This window comes from Marmota monax, unplaced genomic scaffold (genome assembly GCF_021218885.2).
Source record: "Marmota monax isolate L192 unplaced genomic scaffold, Marmota_monax_Labrador192_F-V1.1 WCK01_AAM20220418_F8-fsc00001, whole genome shotgun sequence".
NCBI classification, from domain to species: Eukaryota; Metazoa; Chordata; class Mammalia; order Rodentia; family Sciuridae; genus Marmota; species Marmota monax.
The window spans coordinates 52,773,356-52,800,277 of NW_026693777.1; the positions used below are offsets into that span (position 1 = coordinate 52,773,356).

The 26,922-nt window shown below is 41.4% G+C and overlaps 1 protein-coding gene across 4 annotated transcripts in view; it reads left to right on the forward strand.

The window, feature by feature from the left end:
• The first annotated feature begins 2,834 nt into the window (after positions 1-2,834).
• Tmod2 (tropomodulin 2) overlaps positions 2,835-26,922 on the forward strand; it is a 46,348-nt gene continuing 22,260 nt past the window's right edge. For 2 of the 4 annotated variants that reach the window (XM_046461457.2, XM_058584805.1), the window contains exons 1-5: positions 2,835-2,972; positions 14,887-15,084; positions 16,699-16,855; positions 21,403-21,525; positions 25,955-26,041. In XM_046461457.2, the coding sequence (XP_046317413.1) occupies positions 14,959-15,084; positions 16,699-16,855; positions 21,403-21,525; positions 25,955-26,041 (493 nt within the window). In that variant the 5' untranslated portion in view covers positions 2,835-2,972; positions 14,887-14,958. Of the gene's footprint in view, positions 2,973-3,304; positions 3,530-10,414; positions 10,434-14,886; positions 15,085-16,698; positions 16,856-21,402; positions 21,526-25,954; positions 26,042-26,922 lie in introns of those variants that run through there. The other 2 variants (XM_058584804.1, XM_046461458.2) reach the window with 2 other exon arrangements.

Below are 26,922 nucleotides of genomic sequence, written 5' to 3' on the forward strand. Positions count from 1 at the left end.
AATTACAAACAATATGCTTTGAGATTTTGTACACTTTACACAATGAAAAATGAGAAAAATATGGACACTTATAAAATTACATACACATAATGTATCTACAAAGTATTCAATTACAGAGCGAAAGCCCTCATTGTAGGGCAAATAGATGCCAGAGTTTCATCAAGCTTCTGTCAAATATAACTCTTTGTATCTATCTCTTTAACATTCAGTTCATAAGTGGCATTTTGGAACAATACCTTTGAGAGGTAGTATCAAGATAATAATATTCTTACCAGTAAACTCAACATAGAATAAAACTTGTTGGTCTGACTCTTGGAGCCTCATTCAGCCTGGATTCTTAGAAACTGGATTTATTTAGTCCTGTCTATAAAAATCTCCAACTGCCCAATGCTTGACATGAGCTCAAAAGTTACTGATGCTATTTGAAATGAAATGTTAAATTTAAGATAATTTTTTTTCTTTACTCCTAAGCCTCAATCTAGAGGCAGAAAGTTAGTTCTTAATTAAAACTTAATTTCTCCTCTCTCAAACCATAAACATCAAGTCCAGTTCCCTTCACTTCCATCATCTTTTCCCCTACAACTAAAGACATGAGAGTGCTCAGGAGACAGCAAGTCACCCAAGCCAATGTTGAAAGAACAAAAAAAAAAAAATAGTATTCTCTTTCAGGAACAAACCCTACTAAAAGAGACATTCAGTCAACGAAAGAATTTTTGAGTTGGCTAGTAAGAACCTGTTACTATCCAAAGGCTTTAAAGGGCTAAAACCACCATTGTACTCTTCTACTAACCCTCCACCATTTAAAACCAAAGGATGGCTTTCCAGTGTTTAAGAATTTAAAGCAGCTGTAATTTTCAAGTGCAACAACTTCAAAATACAAGCACACGAGCACACACATGCATGAGTGTGTGTGTATATATACACACACACACACATAGTATCCCAAAGAATAAACACCATCCAGGTCTCTGCCAAAGTAATACACTCATGGAAACAAGATACATTTAATTGTTTTCAGCTCAGAATTGCCATTCTGACAAAGAGGTCCATAGTACAGACCATTACCACAACTGACAGTGGAAACCACACTGATCTCCCAAGTCATCAGCTACTGTGTGCCAGAGTTCATCACACTAGTTCTAAGAACCTTAGAGAATTAACTTTATTTTCTGATCCACCCCACTTATTGGGAAAGATATGGTCCTGTTCTGAAATGTACAAAGGAAAGCATAAAGACACCCTATGCTTACTGACCAGCTGAAGGACCTTGAGTTAAGTGTCCTTCACATAACTCTGACTGGAGAAAAACACCTGTCCATTTTACAGGCTTGTTGAAAAAATCAAAGGAGAAGATGAATAGGAAAATATTTTCACAAATGCCAAGGGGAGTTATTATTTTTAAAAATATTTATTTTCTAGTTGTAGTTGGACACAATGCCTTCATTTCACCCATTTATCTTTATGTGGTGCTGAGGATGGAACCCAAAGACTCGCACGTGCGAGGTGAGCGCTCTACCGCTGAGCCCCAGCCCCAGCCCAAGAGTTATTTTTAAGTATAGAATTTCCTCTACAGCACTTTATTTTGGCCACATGATTACTGTATCCCCCATGTCAGACTACAATGCTGTTTCACCTCCATTCACCCTTTGCCAGTTTCAGAGATGACACAGCCATGCTTCATACTTCCCTTTGGTTCAATTTCCTCCATCTCATCTCTAAGTGCCAATTCCACCACAATGTGAAACACTGCATAGTAGCAACTGAACAAAACTCAACATATCTGAAACTGTCAAGATAAGTGCCATAAGCAAAGGTTGTAATCAGATCGTGCAGCAAGGGATTAAAAAGGAGGAAAAACTACATATAATTAGAACAAGCTTCTGGAAATAAATTCTTACTACATCATATATCTTCATAATTTTTGGCTTTGTTTTATGTCATCCCACCCAACTTTGTTGCTTCAGAATAAGACAGTGTTTTCTCTATCTTGCAACTCCTGAGAAACAGGCAGAGAGGAGAGGATATCTCAGTACGTATCCAGGAATGAAGGGAAAGGGATAAACGACTAGGAATAAACCCAGTGGATTTTAACATTTACCCAGCCCAATGAGGTCTCATCTCTCTTTAGTTTAGTTCTATATGCAGGACTTTCCTGGCAGGAAGTGTGCCCAAGAACTCCCTGTAACTTCCAAGAAAGGAACCTTTATTGAGTATTACCTAAGTGCCTGACATAGGCAAATGTTATGGGTCCTTTAATCCTCAGTACATCTTTAAGCTTTAAGCCTGTTTTACAGATGAGGATACTAAGTCTCAGATAGGCTAAACCGTCCAGTTTCACAAGTAGTGAAGCCACCACGTGTGCGCGGGCTCCCCAACATCCTCAGGTCACAATTTTAACCTCGTTAAACCCCAACTTGCTTATCTCTTCCAGAGGCAATTAACTCAGTTACTCCTCCTTCCCACGCCCCCGCCCAGCCAGTAAATCCTCGAGCAGGCCTATTCTTTTCCTGAACCCCGTCTTAACAAGACTCCACGTAATGATGCTCACCCAACGCTCCTTACAAGCTTGACAAGCCTCTGCCACCCACCCCATCCTTAGCCTGGAGCATCTCAAAAGAGCCTGCAAAGCCTTTTCCCCAAGCTGAGGCTCCTTTACAGAACGCTAACGAGTGCGGACCCTGATTCTACCGGAGGGCACCTACTGGGTTAGGGGGTAAAGGTGAGGACCGCAGAACCTTTGCTGCGTAGGCGAGGGTCCGCCTCCGCGCGGCCGCTGCGCGCCGCCGGGAACTACGCTTCCCATCCTGCTCCGCTGCAGCAGCGCGCCCCGGCGCCGCGCCCGGCCGGGAGCCGCCTGTTGATCGCCGCGCTTGCCCGGGCCGCGGCGCCGCCCCAGCTCATCCGACCCCGTTACCTCGGGGTTGACAGACCGACGGCCAGCACCGCTGGCTCCGAGATGCGCGCACGGACGGGTGAGGGCTCCGGGGGCGGGTGGGTAACTGGTCCCCGCCAGCCTCTGGCTGCAGTCCCCGCGCCGGCTGCCCGGTGGCCGCTGCGCCCTCCCTGTCCGCTGGAGGATGCTCCGCGGTGTCGGCGCTCGGCCAAGCAGGCGCTCAGTGCCGGGCCGCTTCTTGACTCCCATCCCCGAGGGCTGCGCTGAGCTGCCGGGTGTTGGGCGCGGGTGGCGCGGGTGGCGCGGGTGGCAGCCGGCGGGTGTGGGTCCCACGCCCCGCACTGCGGTTCTGCACAAATGCAACCAGCACTGCCGCTGCAATGAGGGCGCGGTCTCCTGTCCCCTCGGGCTGCGGGGATGGTTTTTTCCACGCTGGGCTTTGTTCCCCACTTTCTCTTCTCCTGTGAACGTTTGATACGCTCCCTGAGTCTTATCCATCTCATGGCCTCGTTCAAGCGGGCGACGGAGAAGGGTGGACTCCACTGGCGTCTTTTCCCGAGATATCTGGAGCTGTCACTGGGAGGGCGTTTCAGCTTCCCAGAAAGCTGCCTCCTGCAGGTCCTCGAGACAATGATGGTGATAATAATAATTGTTATTATTATTAAATATTATTATCATGAGCATTATTATCATTTTCTGGTTAAAGTAATGGTGGTATGTGCTCCCTGGGGCTGCCTCAATTTTCCCTCTTGACAGGCAGAAATGAAGGTTGATTTTTGTTTGTTTGTTTTTAAATAATAAGAGGCTCTTAATGGGAAATTTTACTTGAAGAATTGAAAGATGGGAAGGTGATGGGGTTAAAATTCAAATTAGCAATTAAAAGGCCGTGAATGCTACAGCATCTTCTGTGCCTATTAAATATCTGATTCACAAGGCCCTTGCGAAGGGAATGAATAAGAACAAGTAGGGGGTATTTTAGAATCCTGGCTTCCGTCATAGTTCCACCATTAAGGAGCTGAGGGACCTTGCGCAAGTCCCTTCACCTTTCCCATGTAAAATGGGAGCATTTGACTAATAAATGATTTCTAAACCTCATTTCTTCTTAGATTCTCATATCAGGGAACTGAAGAAATGAGGGTGCTTTTGTTTAACACCAAAAGCCTGATTGTGACAGAACAAGTAGCTGCACCCTAGTGAGGAGGAAAGATTTTCCTTCAGGGCTTAGGCAATCTAATTAAAAAAAAAAAAAAAAAAAAAAAAAAAACAACCGATTTCCTCTATCTGTTCTCTTCAATTTAACCCAGTGCATATTAATCATTTTAATTTTTGTAAGTTACTGTGATTGGTAAGCCACTACATGTTGGTTTTTCTGTTTGCTGAAGGTGAGGTGATGGGGTCAGCACATAAAGGGTTAGTTGGGCCTGAGCTGTCAAATGTGATCAGCAAGAAGGTGGAGGAGGAAGCTCCAGGAGAAGTAACCAGAGAGAAGGTATAGTAGAAGGGAGGATGCGCAGTGATGGGTCATTGTTTGAAAAATAAATACACAATAAAAGGAATGAGAGAAGCAGAAAATCAGTGCAGTGCAGATCCTAGTCTCACAGTTGGCTCAGCTAGACTCATCAGCTAGTCTGAAACCTTTATGTGGAAGGTTGTTGGGAAGTGAGATTTTCACATTATTTCAAAGTATCTCACCATGGACCATTTAGAATGTCCTTACAGTGTGGAGGTTGGGAGGTCACCAATTCAACCAAATGATCAAGTTTAGATTCACCTGTTATGGAATCTCCTATTGGAATAAAGTTATAACTTTGCCTATATAGTGTTCCTGCCAAAAAGATGTGGGGGAGAGGGAGCATCTATTGTAGATTAAAATACTTGTGATATAACAATGAATTGGGATCTGTGAACTTTGAATTCTACATGAGGAAAAAAAAGATAAAAGGACATTTTGGAGGCAATTGGGGAAATTTGAATATGGACTGAATATTGGGTAATATTAAATATAATGTTAATTTTATTAATGTTAATTAATTAATTTTCTTAGATGTAATAATGGTAGTGTGGTTTGTGGTAGTGTCCTTTTTTGAGATATTGGTAATAGTGGTGAAGTGCATTGACATTTACAACTTTCAGCTGAATCAGGAAAAAAAATACACGGGGTGAAAGAGCAGCTGCAAAAATATAGCATGTCTGCAGAATGAAGATAGCTGGTGAATTAAGAACATATACAGGTGCTTATTATACCATTTAAATTTTTCTGTTGATGTGGGCTTTTAAGTAAGAAACTGGAGATCAGTAAATAAATATAAAGAGAAAGGTTGTAGTAGAGAACTGTATGGTTAGTAATAGACTGCGGTAGTAAATTTGAGAATATAGGGAGTGGTTCATTTTATTTGGGGTTAAGGAAGTTTTGGGGAAAGAACTGATCTAGCTTTTGGACAGAACAAAAATTGTGGGATTCCCTTTCATTTCCTTTGTGTGTAAATCACACATATCTAAATGTTTTCCTCATAGACTATAAATAGTTCAAAGAAGTCATAGAAGTCATCAGCAGAAGAGACCCCTATTACCAGAACAAGAAAACAATCAACTCTTCAAACAACATTTATTCTCTTATACAAACTCCTTTGCTGCAAGGATAATTTTGCTATAGCTGAATTGTGTGTGTGTGCGTATGTGTGTGCGTGTTTGTGTACATAATAATTTAAGGTATGCGTGTTTACTTGTATGAATGCCTAAAATAGCATATGTGTGTATGATCTTTGAGTCTCTCAATCAGTATTTCCCCAAATATAGAAGGTTTGTAGATGTTACAAGAAAAATAAAGCACCTGGGCAGATATGGGAAACCCTATGCTAAACAAAACTGAAAAGGTTTGTTTGCTCTTGACTGTTCAGCACCTTTCAAGGTTAATGATCATTGAGCATGGAGATGGAGGTAGGGTGGGAATGTCTGTAGGATATGGTATGGAATGTTTCTCAAACTATGTGCAAAAATATAAAAATCCTTTTTGTTTTTTACTGGGAATTGAACCCAGGGACACTTTGCCACTAAGCTATATCCCTAGTCCTTTTATTTACTTATTTTTTATTTTGAGAGAGTCTCACTAAATTGCTGAGGTTGACTTCCAATTCACAATCCTCCTGCCTTGGTGTCCTGAGTTGCTGGAATTACAGAGATGTGCCACTGCACCTGGCAAAAAACAAAAATCTTGAGGGACTAGCACTGCATGAAACTAATTTTGGGAAATACTGCCTTGAAAACATTTTTGGGTAGAGGACCAGGACATCTCAGTAAATGTGTAGATTGTAAATATTTGTCATTTGTTTTCTATTACCTATAGATTAGAATTCAAATTTCAGGTTCTGGTTTTAATGAATCATAGCTATTTGACCTTGATCTACTTTTCCAACCTTAATTTCCCATTTCTTCCACAAACTCTCCTGCTTAGTACTTTGCTTGTATATATGAGCCATTTTTATTTTCAGTATATCAAAAAGTCATTTATACATAACTTTGAAGGTTTTGTAGTTGTGTAAAACTAGGTGGATTTTCTGCTGTAGCCCTTCAGTGAAGCTGGCATCTCCACCTTTCTTCCCATATCCCATTTTGAGTTCCTTGTTCTTGGTCCTGCATTTCAGCACATTTCTCAAAGCTGTGATTTGGTGTTATATCTTCTCATATGTTTTGCCCCAGCTGTTGGGGCATTAAGGACACCCTATGAATTGTGTCTTTCATATGTGTCATCCATCTTCCTAGATTCCCCTAGTGACAGTAAGATGGTATGGAGATGAGAAGGTCATCTCTAGGACTGTGGGTGACAGGAACTCCTGAAACAGGGCCATAAGGTGAGCTATATCAAGCCTGGACATAAGAAGCAGAGTTGGAGCACCAGCCCTAAGATGGAACCAGGAAGCTTCTCATCAGAGTGCTTAGAGGAGTTTGGAGTATAGTGAGCTGGGCTGCTCTTCAGCTATTAGGTGTGGGTATGGTCATCCTTATTGTTTATAGACACCCATTCTGATTGGGCAGTTCCCATTATATACCAGTTGCTAGATGTTTTGCCTATACCTTGGTAAACAATCATTAGTTAAGGTGTACATAGCCCATAAATCATAGCAAATCATAAATCCAGATCTGGCTGGTAGACAGTTGGTGTACACCTGTAATTCCAGTGACTCAGGAGGCTGAGACAGAAGGATTGCAAGTTCGAGGCCAGCCTCAGCAACTTAGAAGGGCCCTAAGCAACTTAGTGAGACCCTATCTCAAAAGAAAAAATGAAAAGGGCTGGGGATGTGGAAGTCAGGGGGATAGACAGAGGACAAGAAGTAGGAACTTGGGATGCGGGTGTAGCTCATTGGTAGAGAGCTTGCCTAGCTTGTACAAGGCCCTGGATTCTATCTCTAGCATGGGGGCAGGGGGTCACGGGGAATTGAGAGGAGAGTAGAAAAGAACTCAGAAAAATAGAACCAGGCAGTAGGATGAGGAAGTAAGACCCACTAAGAGAGCTGGTAGCCTGTGCACACGTTAAGACTTCCATGTGAAAGAGCTACCCAGCCAGGCCACTTCTTGACTGCTTCCTGCTCAGATGGAAGTCTGTGTCATAGTTTGGCCAGCCCATACCTGATGGCTTGCCATATACCTGGCAGTACTGACCCAGGGCACTTACAGGATACTACCTCTCTGTATTTAACAAATCCTGGCAAAGAAAACAAAGGGAAAAAACACACCCAAAAGAAGAAAGGTGGTCGCTTGCCATGTGTTGGCATCATCACCTGGGCTGGCTACTTCCAAGTCTCAAGCTTTTAGTCTTCTGTGCTCTTTTGAACCTGGAGGGAAGCCGTCACTAGTAGGCCTGTTGTTTTAAAAGGGGACCATTTTCAAGCATGATTTAAGCTCTGGCAATTTTTATGTTGTGAGATTGGGAAATTAAGAACAAATAGTCTCAAAAACAAATACTCGAAAATCAAAAACAGATCCTGGAAGATCTGTTCCTTGTTCCCCTTCCTGCTTACTCCTTCCCATTGCTTTGCCATACTTTTTGCCTGAAATTCCTCCTCATCCCAACTCACTCTCTGTCCTTCATCCTCTGCAGTTATTTCCTACAATGTGGTATGAGGCATTTGGTTGTTTATAAATAAGGAAGACTTGACCGGCCCATCTTCAAACAGCCAGATTCCAAAACACAGACTATAGTTGTCACTTCTTTATATTTGCCCAGCAGCTAGAAGTGAATTAAATATATAGGATCAGTCTGTGTTTTGTTGGAAGATACATTGATGGGCTAATTTTGTTCTCATTTGCTGGTTTTAGAAAATGCAGATTTGGCTGTTGTGAAAAGTGTTTCATTAATTGTTTTTAAATTATTACAGAATTTTGAGGATATATGAAAAGAATAAAGAACAATTCCCTTTCATTTACTGATTCACTCACTTAGAAATAAATCATTACCAGCACAGTTGAAGCCCAAGGTGGCATTTTTTCCTTTCCATGAGCAGTTCTTCATGGCACTCTTCGATATGTATTTACTCCTAAGCAATTTCTTGTACTGTTTTGCCCATTTAAAAACTTTTTACTAACTTTTAAGAGTAATTTTTGTTTACTGCGTTGTTATTTGGTGTGGGTTCAATAAATAGGGGTGTTTGTTTGGGCTTTGGTTTCATCTTTGTGTATAGGCAGGGCCCAAAACTGGGCGCTTCCTGTTATATCTGATTTTCCTTTTCCTTTTCCTTTTATTTTTTCAGTACTGGCGATTGAATCCAGAAGCACTGTACCACTGAGCTACACCCACAGCCCTTTTTTATTTATTTTTTTTATTTTAAGATCGGGCCTCACTAAGTTGCTGAGGCTGGCCTCTAACTCATGATCCTCTTCCTGCCTTAGCCTCTCAAGTAGTTGGGATTATAGGTGTGCACCATGTGACTGGCTGATTTTCCTTTCTCATAGTGTAGTTATACAAATAAGCTAGTGGAAAGAGAAACAAAGAAAGCCATACTCTGTTTTTCTTCCCCAGGTTTATATTTCTGGGTAAAAAAAGATTTGTTTAAGGGCTCAAGCCATCTTTCCTTAAGCTCAAGCCTCTCCTCCCTGTTTTCTATTTTGCTAACCAGCTTTGTATGCTTGCCCACCTTGACTCCTGAAGCCTTGTTTGATGTGTCCTTCCCTCCAGTGTGTGTATTGGTCTCTTGTTGCATGTTGAATGCTTGCTGTGGGATACACGCCCTGCCAGAGGTCAGGCTGAGACAGAGCTTTGCAAACTTTGCACTGTAGCATCTTTAGCCTGGCAAATGCAGACCCTGTGTGGCCTCGGAGGGGCTACAAAGGCCAACCACAAACCAGAAAATCTATGATTTGACTTTAAAAGCTATGAGAATGTGGGTTCAATCCCCACTATTGCAAAAGTAAATAAATAAATGAATAAAAAATAAAATTTATGAGAAGGCTGCATCCTCTCCATAGTATATCTGTGTTTTTTTTTTTCTTGTTTAAATAATGACTGGCTTTTCTCTGAATTTTCAAAGTTATGATGGTACAATTTTTTTCCCTTCTGACTTTGAGATTTGCTGGTACATTGACATAACATACACAATTTGCTTTAACATTATTAATCTATGTTTCCCTGATGAACTATAAGCTCAATTAGCACAGGATATTATTGGTTTTATTCACTGCTCTTGTCCCAGCAATGTCTGGAAACAGCAGGTTTAAAATAGGCATTTGTTGAATGAATATACAAACCTGACCTTGAGAAGCCCAGGAATATAAAGGATGACAACATGGTCCCTGTCTTCTGCGAGATTGTGGTATAGTTGGAGAGAGACCCATATGTGTAGCATATATGAAAGATAATATCAAGTGATGAACATCAAATTGGTGACAAAGGCAATGCAAATTTAAGGAAAGGAGCAACTTCTGTGGGCTGAGGTGACCTCAGAAAGCTCCATGGTAGGAGGCGGATGTAATGGAAAGTGCATTAGACCTGAGGGTCACTGCACCTCCCTACGCTCATTTCCTTCATTCTTCATTGGTTGCACAATATTTACTGGATGCCTACTGTGGGTCAAGACTCGTGTTGGGAGTTAATATTTATCAGTGAATAAATATGATATAGTACTCCCCTCACAGAGATTAGTAAAGAAAACAGAGATAAAACATGTGATTCTAATAAAGCCAAGGACAGCTGTAATCAGAAGGGAGCCATGTGGTAGGGAATGACCCAGGTCTTGTGTAGGGGTCTGAAGGAGGAAGTGAAGCTCATACTGAGCATAAGAAAGAGGAGACCAGAGGAGAAGGAGTGGGACTGCTCTGAGCAGAGGAATTGGAAGTGGTCCAGGAGGCTGGATCCAGGAGGAGATGGGGAGTAAGGGCGGAAGAGGCTGATCAGGATGACAGAAGTCAGACTGTGAATTTGGACCTTACTCATAAGGCAGTGGGAAGATTTTAAGTTGGAGATATGTGGGTCTGGTCCTCAGGAACGAAGTCTAGGATGAAGATACGGATTTTGGAGTCTTCAGGGTATCAGTTAAAACTTCAGGGACAGGTGAGTAATATGAGAAAAGAATCCCTTAGACAAGACTTTGGGGAATGCCAGTATTTAAGGTACTGGAAGAAGAATTGTGAAAAGAAACCAGAGGAATAGGAGGAAAACAACCATGTTGCTGGATTGGGTGGTCCAAGACCTGGCTTAGCTCTGACATTCTGTGGTCCTGCAGAGCTGGGATCTGAGCCAGGTCACAAAAGCAGAGCACACAGATAGGCCATGAGAATAAAGGGCATTCCAAGTAATAGAGCTATGTATGCCAACTTCCCAACAAGAAACAGAGGACACACTCAAACGGAATGACTTGAGAAATTTTTAATAAAGAGACTATTTACAATGATGTGGAGAGGGTTGAGGGATTACAGCAAGGCAGAATTCTGGCACCAGACAGTAGAGACCCTTCACCACCCAAGGCCTCAAAGCAGCAAGGGAGAGCAGTGGGGGGATGTGACCTTCTGGACCCCACCTCCTTCTCCTCCTGCCCTCCAGTTCCCTGCTGATGTCTCTGGTTGGCCAAATAGAAGCCAGAAAGGACAGGAACCCATTGATGCAATCTAACGATACTGTTCCTGAGGCACAGAACAGGGTGGGGAGTTGATACGGAGGGGCAAACAGAAGCAATCCAAAACAATTCACTTGGAAATGGAGGGGTTTAGATAAGAATGTACTGGTTTTGTTTTTAAATATTTTTTAGTTGTCAATGGACCTTTATTTTATTTATTTATATGCAGTGCTGAAAATCGAACCCAGTGCCTCACATATGCCAGGCAAATGCTCTACCACTGAGCCTCAACCCCAGCCCCAGTATACTAATTGTTTTATTGCTGCTGTAACTAAGCACAAATTCAGTGACTTACAATTCAGTAACTAAGCACAAATTCAGCACTAATTTATTGTCTTACACCATTTTAGAAATTAGAAGAGTCTCAGTGGGAGCCAGGCATAGTGGCCCATGCCTGTGATCTCAGCAACTCAGAAGACTGAGGCAGGAGGATCATGAGTTCAAAGCCAGCCTCAGCAACTTAGTGAGGCCCTAAGCAATTTAGTGAGACCCTGAGCAAGTCTATCTGTCTCAAGATAAAAAGGGCTGGGGATGTGGCTCAGTGGTTAAGTGCCCCTGGATTCAATTGCTGGGGGGGGGGGCAGGGGAAGAATCTCAATGGGCTAAAATCAAAGTGTCAGCAGGATTGTACTGCTTTCTGGATGTTCCTGGGCTCCTGGCCCCATTCTGTATCTTCAAAGCCAAAAATCGCATCATTCTGATTCTCTGCTTTCTGTCATGAAATTTTGATGTCTGACTCTTCTGCCTTCCTATTCCATCTTTTAAGAGTTTTGGATTCATAATTACCTAGATAATCCAGGGCAGTCTTCCTTTTTTAAGATCCTTTATTTTATCACATCTGGTCTCTTTTGCTATGAAAAGCAGCATACTCACAGGACTGGAAATTAGGGGCTGGACATTAAAATATATATATATATTTGGTTGTAGATGAACATATATCTTTATTTATTTTTATGTGGTGCTGATGATCGAATCCAGCATGTCATATGTGCAAGGCAAGCACTTCACTATTAAGCTACAACCCCAGCCCTAGGGTCTAAGAATTTTTAGGAATCCATAATTCTGCCTACCACAGAGAGCAGATAAACCACTTTGGCTGGAGCAGAGGTCTCTCTAGGAAAGTAATGGGAGAGAAAACAGGAAGATCAGATTAAAACCAAATTATGGGGGCTTTGGATGCTAGATTATCTGAATCCTATTTTGTAGACAAGAAGGAGCCATTGTAAGTTCTTGACAGGAAAGTGGTTTGTTAGCAACCTCCCAAACTGCTGGGATTATAGGTGTGTGCCTCCGGTCCTGGATTTATCAATATTCTTAAAACTTTTTCATGTTCAGAGTTCAACTTTTTAAAAATCACTTTTCAATGTCTGTTTTTTCCAAACAGTCTCTCTTCTGAGCCATTAAGAGTGGTAACAGCAACAACAAAATCTGTAAAAGAACTAAACGTCATTGATCCTAGGCATATAAACCTGCTCTGTAATTATGTGGAAATAAGACCTTCCTTTGGGAGTACTACTAAACACACCTGCATTGCCACCTCCCCTGAGGCCTTGCTTCCTAGGTTTTAAAAGAATGTTCCACAGGTGCTCCTGGGGTTTCCTTCCAGATCCCTGATACCCAATGTGCTCTTTTTTTAAAATATATATATTTGTGTGTGTATACATATACACACATACACACACACACATATATATATATATATATTAGTTGTAGTTGGACACAATACCTTTATTTTATTTATTTCTTTCTATGTGGTGCTGAAGATCCAACCCAGCACCTTGTATGTGCTAGGCAAGCACTCTACCGCTGAGCCACAACCCCGGTCCCCAATGTGCTTATTTTGAGACTGGTACTCTTGGTGCTTATGTACATATAGGCAGCGACAAACACATGTTGACTGTTGCTGGTGAAGTGTTTATAGCACCCCATCAACTAAAACAGCTCTCAATTTCAGAATAGTAAATGTGATATTGTGTAACTTAAGAATCCTTTAGGAAGGGTAGTTCAACCAGCTCATTGGATTTGTAAGTGCCTGACAGATGAATTGCATGTCTCATATCATACAATAAATTAGTGATGGCTGTCACCAGAACAAAGTATCTGGGATCAATTTGGTTTCTCTGTCTTTCATAGGACTTTCATTTATTTTTTACTGAAGTATAGCCATTGAGGCTTAAAATGGAGGGCAAAGGAAGATAGAGCTACATTTCTTGTTGAAAGGATATGAAACCACAAACCTGACCATTGTGAACAGTTGAATTAAGGGGAGGGGACAATATTCTAATGGCCCCTAAGTGGCCCACCTTCAACCAGTCTCTTCCATGGCAGCCCATTCTTCATTCTTTCCTTTTGTACTGTCTTGTTAAAAACAAACAGGTATGTTGGGACACTCCCCTACTTTAAAAGTTGTGGGGGCTTCAGCAGAATAAGATCCGAGTCTCTTAACATAAGGAAGACCCTTTATAGATGTCCCATCCTATCTTTGGTTCTTTTCTCTCCTTCCTTCCATGAACCCTCCTCTCTAATCACCCATCTACCTCACCAGCATCAACACTATCAGTTAAATGCATTACTATTTCCTGAATGCAGAATTATCTTCTATGGAAGCTCTGTAAAATCTTCTGTAAGGGACTGAGTAAAAATTTCATTTTGATTGAGAGTTTAGGAGTTGGGTGGTATAAAAAAAGGGAGGTAGCTAAAAGGAGGCTAGTCTAAGGGCATAAAGTAAGAAGAATTAGGGAATGTGGCTTTAAAAAAGGAAATGAGAATAGAAATAGAATGGAAGAAAAAGAGAGGAGAAAAGAGCCAGGTGCAGTGACTTATTCCTGTGGTCCCAGATTCTTGGAAGGCTGAGGCAGGAGGATCACAAGTTTAAAGCCAGCCTCAGCAACTTAGCGAGACCCTGTCTCAAAATAAAAAAAATAAAATGGGCTGGGGATATAGATCAGTGGTTAAGTGCATCTGGATTCAATCCCTGGTTAAAAAAAAAAGATATTAATCAGAGTAGGGTTCTTAGTAGCTTTATATGTAGAATACTTGCCTAGAAGTGCAGATTTTGTCTTTTTTGTTTATTTGCAATGCTAGCGATTGAACCCAAGGTCTGACACATACTAGGCAAACACTCTACTGCTGAGCTACTTCTCCAACATGAGACTCTGTCTCAAAATATAAAAAATAAAAATAAAAATAGGGCTGGTGGTGTGGCTCAATAGTAGAGCCTCTCTAGGTTCCATCCCCAGTACTGGGGGAGGAGGGTATGGGGGGATAAAGGAGAAAAGAGAAAAGTAGAGAGAGTGATTGTGTGGCCATGGTTTTAGACTCTCACTTAGTTTGATTGCAGGGGAGTTACTGGACAATGCTTTCTCACATAGACTTCCAAGCTCTCTTTCCTGAATGAGTCCCATTTTGTATTCTTTACATCACTCTCTCCCTGAAAAGACACAAGCATGCTTCTTACAACTGCCTTTTACAATCGATGCATTGTTCTTCCACTATTTTTCTATGGAAAGCTGGGGAGGCAAAGGAGTAGGGTTGAGAAAGCACTCACTACACTGAGAATGAGAGGGCCAGGCACACACATCCCAGCTTCATGACCTTGGGCAAGGCACTTGGTCACCTTCACCCCAGAGTCATCATCTGTAAAATGGGAATGCGAGTATCTGTGCAGGTTTTCTCACAGGATTGTTGTAAAGATTAAAAAAAAAATAAAGATCATATACTATTTATGAAAATACCTTGTAAGCTGTCACATTGCTCTGAGAATGCAGATGAAGGTAATATTACTTTTTCTTTGAATTATTTGTTCCATAGATGACAATGACAATGTAGCACTGTCTTCTGTTAATAAGTCCTGTTTGCAGAAAGAAGACAACAGTATTTCTCTTTTATTAGTGCTAATCTGAAGTCTCAGGAAGCTGGACTACTTCAAGGTGCATGGTCCATGAGAAAGGCATATAAGAAGCTATGGCACTCCCCTTTCAAAAAGAGCTGGAGAAATACAAGAACATTGATGAAGATGAGCTTCTTGGCAAGCTCTCAGAAGAGGAACTGAAACAGTTGGAAAATGTTCTAGATGACCTAGATCCTGAGGTTAGTGACATGGACCTGGAGTGGCTAATAATAGTACAGGGTAAATAGCATGGCTTGGTCCCTGCACAATAGTAGAAACCCCTCAACTCCAAATGCAAATTCTATCTTCTTTTCTTCAGTTGGTTCTAGGTCACTTTTACAAATTCATAGAGAAGCCAGGCAGAGGCACATGCCTGTAATCCCTGATACTCCAGATGCTGAGGCAGGAGGATTCAAGTTTGAGGTCAGCCTTGGCAATTTAGCGAGACCTTGTCTCAAAATAAATAAAAAGGTCTGGGAATATAGCTCAGTGGTAGAGTGCCCCTGGGTTCCCCAGTACTGGAAAAAAAATTCATAGAGAACCTCATATAGCCATTATTTAAGATTTGTCAAATATATTTCTCAAAAACCAGTTTAATGTAAATGAGGAAAAATCTTTTCAAATGGTTGGAGAAATGGTAATCAGACTTAGAGAAAAAAAGGAGAAAGGATAAATTATACTGAGATTTTTCAATGTGTCACCAACTTTGCTAGGTGCAGAATCTGTTGAGATAAATCATATTATCTCCCTTTAATAAGTGAAGAGACAGACTTGTATAGGTGATATTATAAATAAGATCCCAGACTAGGAAATGTCTGCTGCGGTAGTATTTAAGACAGGTCTCTAATTCCATATGCAGATTTTTATATCTCATTTCTTTTAAATGAATAATTTGATTATCCTACAATAATTGATAGATTAGAATGACTATATAATATCAAGTAAATTTTAATGGAGCTTCTAATATTTTTATTTTCAAAAGAAAAGCTAAGTAGCTTGTTATATTGTTTGCTTAGCAACCACTTCAGTACTGATGTATCTTAAGTTTAAGCTTAAAATCAGACACTTTCAAAATAGTGATTTTGTTATAAATAAAAATATAACTAAAATTAATTATATGATATTCTGATATGTCAGATACTTTGGACATTATTTTCACTTTATTATATTTTGAGATAGGGTCTCGCTCTGTTGCTGAGGCTGGCCTTGCACTTGAGATCCTCTTGCCTCAGCCTATCAAGTCACTGAGATTATAGGCATGTGCCACCATGCCTGGCTTTGTTTTCACTTTAAAAAATACAAGTACAGTCTTTTTTTATTTTGTAAAACTTAAGGAACAAATCTCAAGGCCTAATCAAACAGGTATTGACCTCTAGTATAATAGCCGCTTACCTGCCCAGATGCTTCCATTGGAGAGAGGTTGCAAATGTAGCCAGCCATGTTGGCTTCTTATTAGAGTCTCCACACAATTGCCTGAGAGCATCTTGGGCACATAGCTAGCCAAACCTAAGCATAATCAAAAAGGAAAGAGGCCTTGTTACCCATTCTAGAAGGCATCTGCAGAAGGCCCAGAGGCTGCTTCAGCATCTCTGCTGTACTTGAGCTCCTTGGGAGCCCTCCTCTCAGCACAAGGTATTAGAATAAGCAGGGCCTTGGAGATGTCCCAGGGACCCCAACCCTCCGTCCTCACAGGTCTCTGCCCAGGTATCTTTCTCCCTGCTTCCCCACATATAGCAAGGAGGAAAGAGGGAGTGAGTAACAAGTATCTGTCCAGCAAATATCTTTTCTTCCTGCCCACACCTCTGTTTTGTCAGAGTGCCATGCTGCCAGCTGGATTCCGACAGAAAGACCAGACACAGAAAGCAGCCACTGGCCCGTTTGACCGCGAGCACCTCCTCATGTACCTGGAAAAGGAGGCCTTGGAACAGAAAGACAGGGAGGATTTTGTGCCCTTCACTGGAGAAAAGAAAGGTAAGGACCACAGCAGCACCTCATGGGTCAAAGGGACTCTTAACGTACTGCCATGGAGAGTCAAGTGAGGGAACTGACCTGGAAATGGAAGTAAGCCCATGAACTGCATGTAGAATCTTAAAACAGTGGCTGGTGGATACGTGCCATTCTACATTTGCCCAAACCCATAGAATGCACAACACCAAGAGTGAACCCTAAGATAAATTATGGGCTTCGGGTGATAATGATGTGTCCATACAGATTCATCAGTTATAACAAATGTTTCACTGTGGTGCAGGATGTTGTTAGTAGGAAGGTTTGGGATATAGTGGAATTATCTGTAGTTTCTGCTTAATTTGGTTGTGAACTTAAAACTGCTTTAAAAATTAAAGTTAGTTTGTTTAAAAGGAAAAATATTCATGGCAGACTGTACAAGCTAATTAAATGAATATTTAGGGTGTGATGATCTCAAATTAGTCCAATGGAGAAAAAATCTAACTCCAAAGAAAAGTTTTGAAAACGTGAAACAGCTTGATGGAGTGTTCCAGCGACACTGGTGTGCTTTACTAACTGCTGAAGCCCCCACAAAGCCTTTCCACTCCCTGCCTAGGATGGCTGTAGCACCACACCCCTAATCTTAGAGCTATGCTGATAGGCTCGTGCAGTTCTTCCTTCCTTCATCTGGCATTTGTTGAGAACCTTCCCTATACAGAGCCAGGTACCGAGTACTGGGACTACCGGTACCTTAAGACCCAGCCCTGATCTTAAGGAACTTATGGCCCTCAGGAAGATGGGGCTGGGAAAGCTGTAAGGAGCAAGGGGATGTGTCTCCACGCCAGGCTGAGCTCTGAGCCAAGACAAGGAGACTGTTAGCTTCAGAGCCTGAGCTCCTGTTTGGAGGAAGAGTGTATGATATCAGTTGCCTGTCAGCTTCCTCAAGTACAGTCAGTCACTTGGACCCGTGTCTCTTTGGTGATCCTATAGTAACTAGAGTCTTTTAAAATACAAATCAGATCATATCGCTTTCCTGCTTTAAGTCCCAGATCCTTACTGTAATCTTCGCAGTGGGTCTAGACTCCACCCCCTGTCAGAATACATCTCTCCTTCCTTACTAAGCTTCAGCCCCACTGTCTGCATTCACCTCCCCAAACCTGCCCAGTTCTTTTACATCTCAAGTTGTCTTCTCATGGACTCTTCCCTCTGACCCACATCCCACTTTTCATATCCTAAGGCTCTCAGCTTAGCTATCAGTACCTCAGGTCTTCCCTGACCTCTAGGTGATATAGTCCCCTCGATTCCACCATGATACCTGGGTGTTGCTGTCACAGAACTGTGATAGTATTAGGTGTGTTTTCCACATCAGATTGAGATTTCCACAGTGGGTCTGGGTCATTTTGTGTCCTGGCACAGAAATCAGCCCAAGGGGAGCACTTGATAAGCGTGGGTTCAAGTGACTGCCATCTCTGAGCCTTTGTACCAAGGCGGTGGAAAGCAGAGCACCTATCTTCTCAGTTGGCATGAGTCAGCAGTACTGCTGTCCTCCATATTGTGCATATTTAATGGATCATACACTATTAGAATGTCATTTAAAAAGTAAAGTTGAACAGTAAAAGAACTGGATCAATAACCAGAGATTATTGTGGAAGTGTGGAGCTGTTTCTGAAGCACCACAGTTGCTATTGGACTAATTGAATTGTAAAAAAAAATATATATATAATGTAAAATATTTGATAAAACACCAATAAACATCAAGTATTAGGGTAGTGGCAGCATAATAAGGGGAAAGCTGTTGCCTGTTGTTCCTGGAGTAGAGGTCTGAGGAGCCACTAAGGTAGATTATCTCTTGATCCAAATTAAGCTGCAGGTGGATCATGGGGAGTTAGGAATGCAGGAGCTAAGTATAAAAGGGGGGTATAGTCACACTGCAGCTGAAAAGGATGGGAAATAGCACAGTTCAAATGAGCAGGGAGCAAATTTTCCAAACAGAGTGGTGGGATCAGAAAGAAGTATGCAGTACCCTCAGAAGGATGAGCAGAATCATCTAGGAGTGGCAGGAGGCTGTGTGAGGCGGAAGTGAGGTCCTCAGGAGAAATCCACACCTTAGTTCCTGATGCAGCCTGAAGGAAGCTGCCCCTAGAGTCCTGGGGCCAGATTTAACTCTTCAGTGCAGCTTCAGTGCAGATTTAACTCTTGCAGTACAGGAACGATCTGCATCAGCATTGCCCTGAACACTGGTAACTATTGGGTCACTTGTATACCTCATGTTTAGGGTAATCCTAAACAGTACTGGGTAGAAAGAATTAGAAAACCTGTTTTGACTCTATACGCAAGATCATATGAGAGGCTAGGGTTGTGGCTCAGTGGTAGAGCGCTTGTCTAGCACACGTGAGGCGCTGGGTTCGATCCTCAGCACCATGTAAACATAAATAAAATAAAGGTATTGTGTCCATCTATAACTGAAAATTTTTTTTAAAAAATTATCTGAACCAAAAAGGAAATGTTTCAGGCTTGCAGATACTATGAAAATTAAGTTTGCCATGAGCACCAGTGGCTGAGATGTTATTGGTTTGCTTTATTTCTTCATTTTTTTATCTTCTGGTCATGTTCCCACTTTGTCCCCCAGTATATTTTCCTTCTTTCTGGGACAGGTGGCAGCTTATGTGGTGCCCAGAAACAGGATGTATGTCAGTGATGGAGGCCCTGCTGTCAAGGTGCCCCAGACAGCCACAAGCAGCTCCCTCCTTTCCCTTCTGGGGTTCCCAGCTCTGGCTCCCATTCATTTATCCAGTCGTTTGATAAAATGGTAAATAATAAGGAAATATTCAACCCCTATGATCAAGGAAATCTCCTGGAAAGTTTTCATGAGAGAGTTATTAACTTTGGGTTTGACCTTTCCTTTCCCATAGCAGTAGATGGGCCAGGCCAGCTAGGGAGACCTGGAAAGGGTCTGTGTCCCAGTTGGCTAAAACTGGAGCCAGCTGTCTGTTCTATCCAAGGTGACAAAGATAATAGAGGGGTGAGTCTTAGGGGATTCTGAAGATCAAAAGGGAAGAGACTATTTCAAAGATCATGCCCAAGAAGTCAGAGCAGCTCCAAAAAAGAATGAAGACTCAAGTCAAAACCTGGGAAGAACTGAAAGGGAATGCAGGTGGGTCTAGGGTATACGATAGCAATGGCTCTAGAATATCCTGGGTTTACCTGTCAGCCCTTGCATATGTGGGATGTGGGTATGTTGGCCTACTGGAAGTTAGGAGCAGGTACTGTGCCATCCTTCAAGCAGTGTGATTTGTCAATTCATAAGTTTGGGCTGAGGAGTAAAGAATACAGATTGGCATTTTCTGAGGTAAGGGGTGGTAATAAATGGAATCTGAGTGACTGGCTGAAATGGGAACTGGTGGCAGAGAGTGCATCAATGGGAAGCAAGGAATGCCTTGCTACTCATAGATCCCCATCTCTAATTATAGAGACCCTGGTTTTTCCCTAAAATCAGGCTTGTTTGATGTACTGTGTCCCCAGGTCACTGTTTTAACCCAGCTGATCATAATTGTAGCTCTCCATGTAAAGGGAAAACTCTGGGGGATCACCAGTTCCTAGTACTATCTGGATGGTCCTGCCCCCAGTATTTACAAGGTCCAAAGCAAAAACATGAATAGAGGGGCTGGGGATATGGCTCAAGCGGTAGTGCGCTCGCCTGGCATGCACAGGGCGCTGGTTCGATCCTCAGCACCACATAAAAAAATAAAATAAAGATGTTGTGTCCACCGAAAACTAAAAAATAAATATTAAAAAATTCTCTCTCTCTCTCTTAAAAAAAAAACATGAATAGAGACCCACATGCCATTTTTTCCCCAAACATTTTAAAAGCTAACAAATCATTAAAATATATGTATTCTCCTAATATACCTAGAAGGCCAGCATTCTTGAACTAACAAAAATTCTATGCAGGACATCAGTCTGTTCTATGCTGCCAGCGCCTCAAGTACACACCCTGGCCCACACATTTAAGCTTCATCCATACTTCCCCCAAGGGCCCTCTTATTGTCTGGGAATGCAGCATAGGCTGCCATCAAGGACATGGATATGGACAGGAGCCCATGGAAGCAGGCTCAGGACTTTGGGAACAGGGAATGTCAAGATCCGAGAGGCCTGGAGTGCGGTCTAGCATTCTGGATGGGAATGTCCCTTTGGCTTCATGGATTTTCCCTTGGTAGGGAGAGATGTAGTCAGAAGAAGACTGGAGAGGGGCCTTCGAAGGTGCAGAGCCCAGAACAGGGCTCCCCTTGCCTAAGGCAGTGCTACAGGTAGTAGGCAAGTAGAAGCCATCTTTTTCCTCAGTGTTTAAGAACTATTTTTCAAATTTCTGTGTGACTTGATGCAGGATTTCTCCTCTAATATTCCTCGTGTCTAATGGTAGATTATTGACCGTCCAGAGGTTCAGCAGTCTCAGTTGGTTATGAAATAACTTAATGATACAGGTCTTAATGGCCACAACTGCACTTTTTGCTCAACCTCTTACCCTACCAATAAGGCAGTATCACACAACATTTTTTTTCCCTTCTGATTTAAAGGAAGAGTCTTCATTCCCAAAGAAAAGCCTGTAGAAACTCATAAAGAAGAAAAGGTGACCCTGGATCCAGAACTGGAAGAAGCCTTGGCCAGCGCCTCTGATACTGAGCTTTACGACCTTGCAGGTGAGCCTCAGCTCTGGCCCTGTGACCTCTGGCATGCACTGGTACCCCTGGCAGCAGGCTTTGAGCTTCTCCATAGCTGCTGAGTATTATTATGCCACCAGATTGACTCCAGTCGTTATGTAGCTATAGGACTTGATGCAGAGACTTCATCTCCATGAAAAAATCTGATTTTGCTCTAACTCTCTGTAAAACGCCCAAATAATACCCATCCTATAAAACTCAAGTTACTATGAAAAATCAGAAAACAACTGTGAAGGTGGGTTGAGAACTTAAAGAACTAAATAACAGCCTTTATGCTTTCCAAGGAGTGTTCACATTTTGTATGTTATTGAGTTTTATCACATTTTGTAATCACGAAATTTCCATGGAGGTCTTGCTCTTCCACATAGTCACCAATCCATCTTGATTCATGCTAAGATCTCTTTGCCTTCTCATTTTCTCAACACTAGAAACATGATAATGATAATTATTATTTTAATTGATTTTACATACAGACAGTAAAAGCTCAAATAGTACAAAAGAAATATAATGGAAAGTAAATCTTTCACTCCAATTACCTATACCCTTTCCCATTTCAGAAAGATTTTCTGCTGTAGGAGGCTGAGTAGGAGGATCACTTGAGCTCAGGAGCTATGCCAACCTGCACAGCACAACAAGACCCTGTCTCTTTAAAAACAATGAAAAATTAAAATGAAAGATTTCTTGCATATACTAACATTTTTGTACATTAAGTCTCCTCCAAATGTGTATATATACACACACACACACACACACACACACAGTGTTATTAGGGCAAGGTGCCTTGAAAATCAGTCCACCAAAAAATCAACTCAAAGTGGCTCAAAGACTTAGGCACTAGAACAGAGACCCTGTGCCTAATAGAAGAAAAAATAGACCCAAGTCTTCACCATGTCGGCCTAGGATTGACTTTCTTAACAAGACCCCTAAAGCACAAGAAGTAAAATCAAGAATCAGTAAGTGGGATGGATTCAAATTAAAAAGATTATTCTTGGCAAAGAAACAATAACGTGAGGAGAGAGCCTACAGATTGGGAGAAAATCTTTACCACATGCATCTCTGATAAAGCATTAATCTTTAGCATATATAAAGAACTCAAAAACTGAACCCCTCAAAATAAGTAACTCAATCAATAAATGGACATAGGAACTGAACAGACACTTCACAGAAGAATAAATACAATCGACCAACAAATATATGAAAAAGTGACATATCTAGCAATTAGAGAAAGGCAAATCAAAACTAAGATTTCTTCTCACTCAGAATGGCAATCATCAAGAATACAGGAAACAATAAATGTTGATGAGGATGTAGGGAAAAAGGTACACTTGTGGGACTGCAAATTGGTGCAACCACTATGGAAAGCAGTATGGAGATTCCTCAGAAAACTGGGAATGGAACCACCATTTGACCCAGATATCCCACTGCTTGGTTTATACCCAAAGGACTTCAAATCAGCATAACACAGTCATGCAGCCACATCAATGATCATAGCAGCTCAATTCACAATAGCTAAACTATGGAACCAACCTAAGTGTCCTTCAATAGATGAATAGATAAAGAAAATGTGGTATATGTACTCAATGGAATATTACTCAGCTTTAAGGAAGAGTGAAATTATGACAGTTGCCAGTAAATGGATGGAGTTGGAGATTATCATGCTAAGCAAAATAAGCCAATCCCAAAAAACCAAAGGCCAAATGTTTTCTCTAATATACAGATGCTAATTCACAATGAGGTAGAGGGCACTAGAGAAGAATAGTGTTACCTTAGATTAGGTTAGAGAGAAGTGAAGGGAGGGGAAGAAAAGTAATGTGGGGATAGAAAACATAATAGAATGAAACAGACATTATTACTTTATGTATATATGTGACAATATGACCAATATGATCTGCAACATGTACACTCATAAAAATGAAAAATTATATCCCATCTATGTATGATATATCAAAGTGCATAAATGCATTCTACTGTCATGTTTAACTAATTAAAACAAATTTAAAAGTTAATTAAATAAACAGTCCACTGCAAGAATTATTTTTATTCTCCTAGAAGACATATATAATAATAATCTTCCTCCCAGCAGAGCCACCTATGCCTTTCTTTAATACATGCCACCATCTCAGCCACATTTTCATTTCTTCTGTGATGATGTCAGCTGTTGACACAAAGGTCATCACTGTGAACCCCTCAGAGGTCCCTACAGAAGATGAGGCACCTGCATTTCCTGGTGAAGAAGGTGCTTTGCAGTAACTGCTCATCTTAGCCCTGTGGTTGCTATGGAGAAATCCTATCATGGTTACTGCTCCTCCTAAGGGTTGTCTCATAGTCTCTACTGGAATTGCCCAAAGGGAGAATGTAGGGCAGGACTTCTATTCCCAGAAAATGCCTGAGAAAGGAGAAAGGGAAAAACACCAATCATTTGGAAGATTCTAGATCCTGAAATCCATACAGTAAAACCAGAGAGATTATCCACATAGACAACTGTCCCTGTTTATCCTGACTCAGCCTTGGTCCATCATCACATGCTCCCCAGGAACTCAAGAGGAAGCCTGGCTGGGTGGTTGGCAGCATCTTCTCTTGGGTAAATCTTCCAGAAGACTAATAGCAGCTCCATGAGTGTATGGACTGACAAACAGTCAAGTTTAGATAAGAAAGAGTGTTAGTGCATTGCCCATATTATTGTGGCAGATACAGAGCAGGAAGGAAAGGTCAGAGATCTCTTAAGACTTTGCCTCCCGTTCTTGGCCATATCTCATGTGGTCAGTGCCCAGAATCTAGTTCTCAGTCCTGCTGTTCTAGAGATTTGATTTTGTTAGTATACATAGAAGTGGTCAGATTAGAGTAGGGTGATGAGAACTGACCTGTTAGCCAGATTGATAGGAAACAGCTAAAACAAAAATTAAAACTTCTACTGGGTGTGTTGGTGAGCACCTGTAGTCCCAACTGCTAGGGAGGCTGAAACAGTAGGATCACTGGAGCCCAGGAGTTCAGAGCTAGCCAGACAACATAGTGAGACTCCATCTTTTTTTTTTTTTTTTTCCTGGCTCTAGGTTTTGAACCCAGGGCCTCACGCATGCTAGACAAGCACTCTTACACACTCAACCCTGAAAACTCATCTTTTAATCACTAAATAAATAAAATTTGGAAATGGGACACAAATTATAAGTAGAAGTTCCTTGGTGAGTATAGGGCTAGAGAAAGAAGGAGTGTTTGTTGTATGGTCTCAGTGGGTTGTATTTACTAAAAGGACATCTCCCTAAGACAATGCCAGAGCCATGGTAACAAATTATTTATTTATTTAGCAAGAATATGCAAAGCATGTAGAGCAGTGACTGACACATAAGAGGAAGTCATGTAATCCTTATAATAGATAAAGTATAATCATTATCTCTATTTTAGAGATGAGAAAATAGGTATTTAGTAACTTCCCAAGTCACACAGTATGTAACAGAGTTAGGACTCAAACTCTGACTGCTCTGGAGTCCCTTTAACTATATTTATTTATTTATTTGCTTCCAATTTTCACTTTTTTTTCCCTTTTTCTTTTTTTACAGTGTTAGGGATTGAGCTCAAAGCTTAATGCTCCACCACCAAGCCATACCCCAGCCCTTAGTTCTTATTCTTGTTGGTGCTAACCATTTGCCCTTCCGTGTGCTCTGCTGGCCGCCTCCCTCCTTTGTAGCTTACACTATGACTGATGAGAATCTCAGGCACTCCTCTGCTTCTCTCTTGTAATTTCACTAGCTTCGGCCTGCCTCATTCATCTGCCCCAGGGTGGCTTCCTGCATAGTGTGCTGCCTCCTAGTGCAAGTTCTGTGTAATACAGGAAACTAACATCAGAATGCTTAACTGACATTTTATTGCTGGTGTCACTTTTATGTCCCACCCGGAGATGCTGATTGAAGGTGGGGAAAGAACAACTTCTTTTAGCACTGAGAGACAGGGAGGTTTATGCTAAAAGAGAGTCTCTATCTTTTTGGTTTTGCCTCTGGAAAGATATATGCAATAATCTATATAATATTAGATCTTCAAAATCCTGAGACTCAGTCCCACATTCTCATTTTGCAGATAGAAAACAGAATGGTTGAGTCTACTTAACTAGGGTACAATCCAAACAGTTATTTAGTGGTTGGGGAACATAAGTAGACCATTGTTTCTCAGACCCGAAATGATTTTACACATTTAGATATAGAAAGACATTTAAGCTCGCTGGTAGTCTTGGAAGGAGGGTTTTTAAAATAAATTTCTTTAGCACTTTACATATACCACACACTGTGCAAGTAAAGGGAACCTAGAGACTTATCTTCATGATCTAAAGAACTGTTCTTCAAGGAGCAAATTAACACCATGAATATCCTAACGTGCTTCTCCAAACTTAATGCTCATTCATTGTTGTCTTTGTTTTTAGCTGTCCTTGGAGTACACAATTTGCTGAACAATCCAAAGTTTGATGAAGAAACAACCAACGACAAAGGTGGCAAGGGGCCTGTAAGAAGTGAGTGGATGTGGGATTGGGGTCCATGAGGCTTCGGAACCTCACACGTTGCTGGGTAGGAGGAAGGCACTGTATCATTTCACAAGGATCATCAGACTCTGTACAGTCATTCATCACAGATAAGCTGATGAGAGGAGCTCTGTCTGGCAGTGTAACTGGTACTAGCCTGTGTATTTTGCCCAGAGCACACTTTCTTAGTAGGTCTGTTCAGTAAAAAGAGAAAATTGTTGGTTTAAAAAAAAAAAAAAAAGGTTACATGGTTACATAGCCAGCACTGAAGGTGAAGTTTCATGTTCCTAAGGGTGTTTTAATCGATGATGGTAACATGACAAAGTTATCTTCTCTGTTCAAGTGTCTTTTTGTCTCAATAATGGATGCTTGCATTAGAATTTGAGTACCTCCTTCCTCCAGAGAGCGTGAAGGACATGCTGGCGAGGACTTCTTGGCCCAGAGAAGTTCCAGTCCACTGTCTTCTATTTCAGTGTTTCCTGGAGAAGTGTACAGTTAATTAAACTCTCTCAGTTACTCATTCATCAGTCACCTAAATACCTACCTTATGTCCAGAGTGTTCTAGGCTTAGATACAAATTAAAAATGATTCCTACCCAAAGGAACTTATCTGTGCAGAGTAGGGATGGACCCCTAATCAGGCAATCTTTGTATAGCGTGATCCAGGTGCTGTGAAAACTCACAGCATATCATAGCTTTGCTTGGATTAATTATATTTTATTCCCACTGATGGCACTTTGGGAGATGCCTTCTAGTCAGTAACGTATTTATGAACTAGCATTTATCATGGGTAATTTAGCCTGACAACGAGCAATATCCTTTTTTCTTTTCCTTTTTATTTTATTTTTTTCAGATTTTGTTTCCCTCCCTCTC